Genomic DNA, 8193 nt, shown 5'->3' with positions numbered 1-8193 from the left:
GAGCCATTCCGTTAGGGCACTGTGGTATCACCCGCAAGGACATCCTTGTCTGATTGCTTGTTTGGTTCTTTTTGTCTCTGTTCTCGTTGCCTCTCTGACTTTTCTGACGGACGATTTCATTATGGGACAGACGGTGGCTACACCCTTATCTCTCACCCTTGACCACTTCTCAGAAGTGAAATATAGGGCACATAATCTCTCAGTGGAAGTTAGAAAAGCAAAGTGGCAAGCCTTTTGATCCTCGGAATGGCCTGCTTTTCAGGTTGGATGGCCACCAGAGGGCAACTTTCACCTTGACATGATTTTTGCTGTTAAGACTAAGACTCTCCAAGCGGAGGGGGGCCATCCTGATCAGGTACCTTATGTCCTAACCTGGGAGGATATTGTTCACCATCCACCCCCCTGGGTGCGCCCCTTTGTTCTCCCCACAGAGACTCCGTCTACAACTGTTTGTGCCATTAAGGAAGAGGAGAAAAAGAAAGTCCTCACTTCTCCAGAAGCAGACCTCCCCCTTTTTGACCTTCCGTCCCCTTATGCGCCAGCCATGGTCCCTACCCCTGCCAGTTCCCTGGCCGGTTCTCCTGCCAGACCTCCGACCGTTTCCTCTGTCAGATTCCCGGAGGCTGTCAGTTCTCCCTCGGGGCCTAAGGCAGGGCTAGCATGCAACTTTTCTAGTCCCCTCACAGGTCCCTCAGCAGGAGCTGTGGGTCCCTCAGCCCTGCCGCCGCAGACACAATCGGCACCGCAGACACCGGCAGAGGTCCCGCTGCACTCACCAGCTGACACTGCTCAGAATGAACGGGGCCCAGCAGCTGGAACATGAAGCCACAGAGCAACGCAGCTGGACTTGGTGGCTCTCCCGTTGGGAGCCTATGGATTTCCAGAGGGGGATGGGCAATACCCCTTTCAGTACTGGCCTTTTTTCCACAGCTGATCTCTACAATTGGAAGATTCACAATCCCCCTTTTACTGAGAACCCCCAAGCCTTGACTGACTTGTTTGAATCTGTCCTTTTCTCTCACCAGCCCACTTGGGATGATTGCCAACAGCTTTTACAGACACTCCTGACTACCGAGGAGAGGGGACGAGTTCTTCTAGAAGCAAGGAAGAATGTCCCAGGGGCGGATGGGAGGCCTACAGTTCTCCCCGACGAAATTAATAATGGGTTCCCTCTCTCTCATCCTGATTGGGATTACAATACACCAGAGGGTAGGCAGCACTTGAAGGTTTACGACCAGACTATAATGGTGGGTCTCCGTGGGGCTGCTCGAAGACTCACCAATTTGACTAAGGTAAGAGAAGTGGTCCAGGGGCCAGAGGAATCTCCTGCAGCCTACTTAGAATGGCTGATGGATGCATTCCGCCAGTTTACTCCCTATGACCCTGCTTCAGAGGAGCACAGGGCAACAGTAGCTGTATCTTTCATAGATCAGTCAGCTAGGGATATTCGTAGGAAAATTCAGAAATTAGAAGGTCTGCAGGATAAGTCGTTAAAGGATTTAGTGCAAGTAGCAGAGAAAGTCTTCTATAGTCGAGAAACAGAAAAAAAAAAAGAAAAAAGGAAACAGAAAGAACAGGAGATGAGAGAGAGAGAGAGAGACAAGAGGCAGGATAAAAAAAATTGACTAAGATTCTGGCCACCACAGTTCAGGAAAGTCGTACGAAAAGGGAGAGAGTTCCTGGCAACCGTAAGGGCCCTTTGTCTAAGGACCAGTGTGCCTACTGCAAGGAGATGGGACACTGGAGGAGGGATTGCCCCAAAAGGAAGAAGAAGCAGCTGAATTCTCGAGCCACAGGGACCAGGGTCCTGACCTTAAACAATGACAGCAATTAGGGAGGACAGGGTTCGGTTCCCCTCCCCGAACACAGGGTAACCCTCAAGGTGGAGGGGAAGCCAGTCCATTTTCTAGTGGATACTGGCGCTCAGTATCCACTAGATTCTGTTCTGCTGCAAGACTCAGGGGCTAAGAAAGAAAAAAAATCATGGGTTCAAGGGGCCACTGGATATAAGCAATATACATGGACTACCCGAAGAACAGTGGACCTTGGAGTGGGCCGCTTATCCCACTCTTTCTTAGTCATGCCTGACTGCCCATACCCATTGCTTGGATGGGATATCCTGACCAAAATAGGGGCCCACATCTATTTTAACCCAGAAGGCCCACAGGTTACAGATAAAAGAGGGGCTCCTATTCACATGCTTACAATTCACTTGAAAGATAAATACTGGCTATTTGAAAATTTAAAAGAGGGGGGAAAAGACATTGACTGGTGGGTAAAAAAAATACCCTGAGGCCTGGGCTGAAACAGCTGGCTTAGGGAAAGCAAGAAAGCAACCGCCAGTCCAGATAGAGCTAAAACCTCAGGCAGCCCCAGTTGCAGTGCAGCATTATCCAATGTCTAAGGAAGCCCATGATGGGATTCGCCCTCATATACAGCGACTCCTTGACCTAGGGGTTTTGAAAAGGTGTCAATCTGCTTGGAATACTCCATTACTGCCGGTCCAAAAGCCTGGGAGCAACGATTATCGGCCTGTGCAAGACCTGAGGGAAGTTAACAAACAGGTTATGGACTTACATCCAACAGTCCCCAACCCGTATAACCTGCTGAGCTCCCTTCCCCCTGACAGAGCCTGGTATACTGTTCTAGACTTTAAAGATGCATTCTTTTGTCTTCAACTTAGCCCCGCCAGCCAAGACATTTTCTCTTTTGAATGGAAAGATCCCGACTCCGGGGTCTTGGGCCAACTAACTTGGACTAGACTTCCCCAAGGATTTAAGAATTCTCCTACCATATTTGATGAAGCCCTGCACTGAGACCTGGCACACTTCTGGGCCACAAATACTCAGGTAACTCTTCTCCAGTAAGTGGATGACATCTTACTAGCTGCAGATTGTCAGAAAACCTGTCTCAAAGCCACTGGCCAACTGTTACAAAAATTGGGTGAACTCGGCTATAGAGCATCAGCAAAGAAGGCCCAGATATGCCGGAAAAAGGTCAGTTACCTGGGGTATATACTAAAGGAAGGAAAAAGATGGTTATCGGAGGCTAGAAAAGAGACTGTGTTTCATATTCCCCCTCCACGAACTACAAAACAACTGAGGGAATTTCTTGGTACAGCGGGGTTTTGCCGATTATGGATTCCTGGGTTCACTGAAATGGCAGCCCCTCTGTATGCCCTTACAAAGGGCAATGACTCTTTTTCCTGGGGAAAAGATGAACAGGCTGCATTTGATAATATTAAACAGGCTTTAATGTCAGCTCCAGCCGTGGGACTTCCTGATGTCACTAAACCTTTTCATCTCTATGTGGCCGAGAACCAGGGAATGGCTAAAGGGGTGTTAACTCAAAAGATTGGACCCTGGAAGAGACCGGTAGCTTATCTATCTAAAAAGCTTGATCCAGTAGCAGCAGGATGGCCGACCTGCCTTTGGATAATAGCAGCAGTCGCCGCATTGGTAAAAGATGCTGACAAGCTGACCTTGGGACAAGATGTTACTGTTTATGCCCCTCATGCCCTTGAGAGTGTTGTCAGACAGCCACCTGATTGCTGGCTCACAAATGCGCGCATGACTCATTATCAAACTTTGCTTTTAAATAATGACAGGATTACTTTTGCCCCAGCAACGGGGCTAAACCCTGCCACCCTGTTACCAGATCCAGAGATTCAGCCCCCAGAGCATGATTGCTTGCAGGTATTGGCGGAAAAACAGGGATGGCAAAAAAACTTAAAAGATGAGCCTCTGCCAGATGCTGAGGTGATATATTACACAGATGTGAGTAGCTTTTTGGAAAATGAAAAAAAAAAAAAAAAAAAAAAAGCAGGAGCAGAGGTGGTGGATGGACACAAGGTAATATGGGCCCAAGCGCTGCCTGAAGGCACCTCTGCTCAATGAGCAGAACTAATTGCCTTAACTCAAGCATTAACTTTGGGGAAAGACAAAAAGATAAACATCTACACTGACAGCAGGTATGCCTTTGCTATGGCCCATGTGCACGGGGCCATCTACCAGCAGAGAGGCCTATTGACGTCAGCTGGTAAAGAAATTAAAAATAAAAATAAAATCTTGGCCTTGCTCAATGCCTTACTACTGCGCACCAAGGTAAGCATAATTCACTGCCTGGGACATCAGAAGGGAAATTCCAAGGCAGCAAAGGGAAATAACATGGCTGATCAGGAGGCTAAAGCAGCTGCTAGAGGAAGTCCTGCTCCAATGAAATTAACTACTAAATTGCCAGAGAAGGAACAGCTAAAATACTCAGAAGATGACCTGGAACAAATACAGAGAAAGCAAGGGACATTTGATGCTAATGTGGGAGCATGGATTGACTCCAAAGGTAAGGTCATTTTGCCACAGGAAGATGCTAAGAGACTAATAGCGCAAATGCTTCAATGGACTCATTTACGGGCAAGGAAATTGACTGATATTGTTCTCCAATCTCCTTACTGAATACTAAACCTCACTGCTCTAACCAAAAAAGTGACTCAGACATGTATCCCTTGCCAAAAGGTAAACGTAGGGAAGAATTTCCAAAGCTCGGGAAAACGGTTAAGGGAAACTAGACCTGGAATGCATTGGGAAGTGGAATTTACCAAGATCAAGCCATTCAGGTATGGAAATAAATATCTTCTAGTCTTTGTAGATACCTTCTCAGGATGGGTGGAAGTTTTTCCCACCAAGAAAAAGACTGCTCAGGTTGTAGCCAAGAAGATTTTAGAAGACATTTTTCCCCAGTTTGGAGTTCCAAAGGTAATCGGGTCAGAGAACGGGCCGGCCTTCGTTGCTCAGGTAAGTCAGGAGGTGGCCAGATTTTTGGGGACTAATTGGAAATTACATTGTGCATATAGACCCCAAAGTTCAGGACAGGTAAAAAGAATAAATAGAACTCTAAAAGAGACCCTTACTAAATTGACCATGGAGACTGGCGGTGACTGGGTGGTACTCCTCCCTCTGGCTCTTTTTAGGGTCAGGAATACTCCTTCCTTGTTGAATCTCACGCCTTTTGAACTATTGTATGGAGTTCCTACTCCCTTGACTCTCCTGGGAGACCCTCTTGACATAACTAGTGGTAACTTTGACTTGTTGTCCAGGTTAAAGGGACTGCAGCTTATTCAAAAAGAAATCTAAAACAAGGTTGGCAGTGCATATGCGCCAGGATCCTTAGAGGTGCCACATCAGTTCCAAGTTGGAGACTTGGTTTATGTACGGCGACACTGTAGTCAAAATTTGGAACCCCGGTGGAAAGGTCCTTACTGCATCCTGCTCACCACCCCAACGGCTGTGAAGGTAGAAGGCATTGCTGCTTGGATCCACGCATCACACATCAAACCCGCTCCAGAGAACTCCACTTCTGACTGGAAAATCCAGCCCAGTGACAATCCCTTAAAATTTAAACTTGTTAAGAATGTTAGCCGTGGGTGATATCCACAAACTGCTGGTGCTTTTGGCTCTGTTAAGCACTTACAATACTTGCTTGGGATCTAGTCCTCACCAGCCCAAACTTTTGTCTTGGGAAGTAACTAATCAGAGACATATTATAATTTGGTTTGTTTCAAAGATAGCCCCACCCTTCACATGGTGGCCGGACTTGTACCCTGACCTTTGTAAAATGTCTCTAGGAGCACCTGCTAACTGGGATTTGCAAAGCCAGCTAGACCCCAACGTGGTTCCTGGGGACCATAGACGTGGGTCTTTTAGTGAGAGAAGGGGCTTAGATCCCTGGGGGGGGGCTGCGGGACCACCAACCACCGCAGTATGCTGCGAGTCCTAACCTTTTATGTATGTCCAGGACCCCACCAGCAACCTAAAATGGTAAACAAATGTGGGGGGAGAAATGACTTCTACTGCAAGAATTGGGGGTGTGAAACCACTGGTGATACTTACTGGAAGCCTACCTCCAGTTGGGATTACATTGTTGTTAAAGCTAATTACAGTCATGCCCAACCCCCAGACTGGAGACCAAACAATAGGTGGACTAATCAGCCAATATGTACCACCTGGTGCCACCCCCTGCTAATCCGGTTCACAGACGCTGGAAAACAGATTTCAACTAACTGGGTGACGGGGTTCACTTGGGGCCTATGAATATATAAGGAAAGATATGATGATGGGTTACTTTTCACCATCAAATTAAAAATAACAGCCCCATCTGCTGAAGTAGGGCCAAATAAAGCTGGCCCTCACCTGGTTCCCCCAGTGAAAGTGGACCCCCAGACTATATAGCCCCACGTCCAGCAACCCCCTCACTGACTCCTAACTCAAAAATGGGTAAAGATTCTTCTTCCCCTAAGCCTCCTGGACCATACATTACTTCCCTAGCACAGGGGGCCTTTCAGGCCCTAAATAATACCAACCCCAAGGTTACTGAGTCTTGTTGGTTATGCTTTGGAATTGCTCCCCCATATTATGAAGGAATTGCCTTTACAGATGAGATAAGTAACTCCCAAGAGGCAACAGCCTGCCGTTGGACGCAAAGGGAGCCTAGACTTTCCCTGTCTGCCGTTTCAGGGCAAGGACTCTGTGTAGGTAAAGTTCCCCCCAGTCATCAGTTTTTATGCAACCAAACCTATGATGTTGCAGGTCTGTCTGGGTACCGCATACCACCAATCGATGGATGGTGCGCCTGTGCGAAAGGGATCACTACTTGTGTAAGTACTCAGGTGCTTGTCAATTCATCTGACTACTGTGTCCTGGTCCAGGTAATCCCCCGAGTCACCTATCACCTGTATGAAGAGCCCTTCCAATACTGGGACTCTGTGGGCGAACCGCTGATATGAACAAAAAGAGACCTGGGAATTTCCTTAGCCATAATGCTTGGGGTCGGGCTAGGAGCAGTAGGGACAGCAGCTGGAGGGTCGGCTATAGCCCTCCAACATAGCGGGTTAAATGAGCTTAGGGCAGCTGTTAATGAGGACATAAAAAGATTAAAAAGCACAATTAGAGAGCTCAAAGATTCCTTACAGTCATTATCAGAGATGGTGTTACAAAACAAAAGGGGCTTAGATTTATTGTTTTTGCAACAAGGAGGTTTATGCATGGCCCTAAAAGAAGAATGCTGTTTCTATGTCGACCATACTGGAGTTGTCACTGAGATAAGGTCAAAGAGGGCTTGAAAAAGAAAAAGCGAGAACGAGCCCAGAGTCTAGGATGGTTTGAAGGATGGTTTAATTCCTCTCCATGAATGACCACTTTAATCTCCACCTTGTTAGGCCCTTTGCTAATTCTTCTCCTGATTGTAACTCTTGGCCCCTGCATTCTTAATAAGCTAGTCAATTTTGTGAGAAAACGGATCAGTACCGTTCAGGTCCTTATGCTTCGACAGCAGTATCAGCAATTAGAGATTCAGGCTGAATCTAGCCTGTAATTTTAGGGTTAAAATTATGCCAAAGAAAAAGGGGGGAATGAGAAATGGAACCATCCCAAATTAGAAAGAAAAACAACTAGACCTTGAATAAGGGCCAGCTAAAAAGAAAGAGCAAGTCAGGCAATTTAGGGGAGGACTGTCCTTGAAGCTGTAAGCGGCCTGCTACAGAACCGAGAGATGGGAAAAGAGGGGTTGACTGTCCTTGGAGCTGTGAGTTCCCCACTACAGCTGCCAACTGCATAACTGCTATCTTTTCTGCTAACTAATCAATGTAAAGACCTGATTTTTTTAGGAATAAAAACTCTGTGCTTTGTATGCTCGGGGTCGTCTCCTGCTTTGAAGGGACGACCCCCATCGCGATCGGAATAAACTGCCTCTTGCTTTTGCATCGAACCGTGGTCTGTGAGTCACTTTGGAGGAGGGAGCGGTACGGACCCTGCATCCGGAATGCAGGTTTTGCAATAAGACCTGATAAGCTAAGGTTAGATAGAAGGGGGAGGAGGTCCTTCCAAACCAGGGAACTAGAAAAAGGGCATAGGGGCTTAAATTAAAGGAGATGGGGGACATGAAGGAGAAGAGGGAGGGGGCACCATAGGGGATACAAAGTGAACAAATTTTGATAAATACATACATAAGAAAAACTGTGATCATGGTGATAAAATAAAGAGCTCATCAGTACTGATGCTTTCTTCTTGAGGGTAGTCCAGGTTGTGGCAAGCATAAACTCAGTTTCTTTAAGGGACTTGGCACTGAGACTCTTATCATGTTCCAATGAATGTATAAACAACACATACTTCAATTGAGGTATTTTACAGAAAAAAAATATTG

At 46.8% G+C, this 8193-nt stretch overlaps 1 protein-coding gene across 1 annotated transcript in view; it reads left to right on the top strand.

Moving 5' to 3' along the window:
* The first annotated feature begins 819 nt into the window (after positions 1–819).
* LOC132651578 (uncharacterized) overlaps positions 820–8193 on the top strand; it is a 46222-nt gene continuing 38848 nt past the window's right edge. Inside the window, 7 exon segments of the mRNA XM_060376818.1 lie at positions 820–861; positions 911–919; positions 921–1613; positions 1616–2278; positions 2280–4710; positions 4713–4790; positions 6582–6700. Coding sequence (XP_060232801.1) covers positions 820–861; positions 911–919; positions 921–1613; positions 1616–2278; positions 2280–4710; positions 4713–4790; positions 6582–6700 — 4035 coding nt within the window.

The sequence above is a fragment of the Meriones unguiculatus genome (genome assembly GCF_030254825.1).
Source record: "Meriones unguiculatus strain TT.TT164.6M chromosome Y unlocalized genomic scaffold, Bangor_MerUng_6.1 ChrY_unordered_Scaffold_23, whole genome shotgun sequence".
NCBI classification, from domain to species: Eukaryota; Metazoa; Chordata; class Mammalia; order Rodentia; family Muridae; genus Meriones; species Meriones unguiculatus.
The sequence above is the reverse complement of the archived record's forward strand: the minus strand, read 5'-3'. Positions and strand labels throughout refer to the sequence as shown.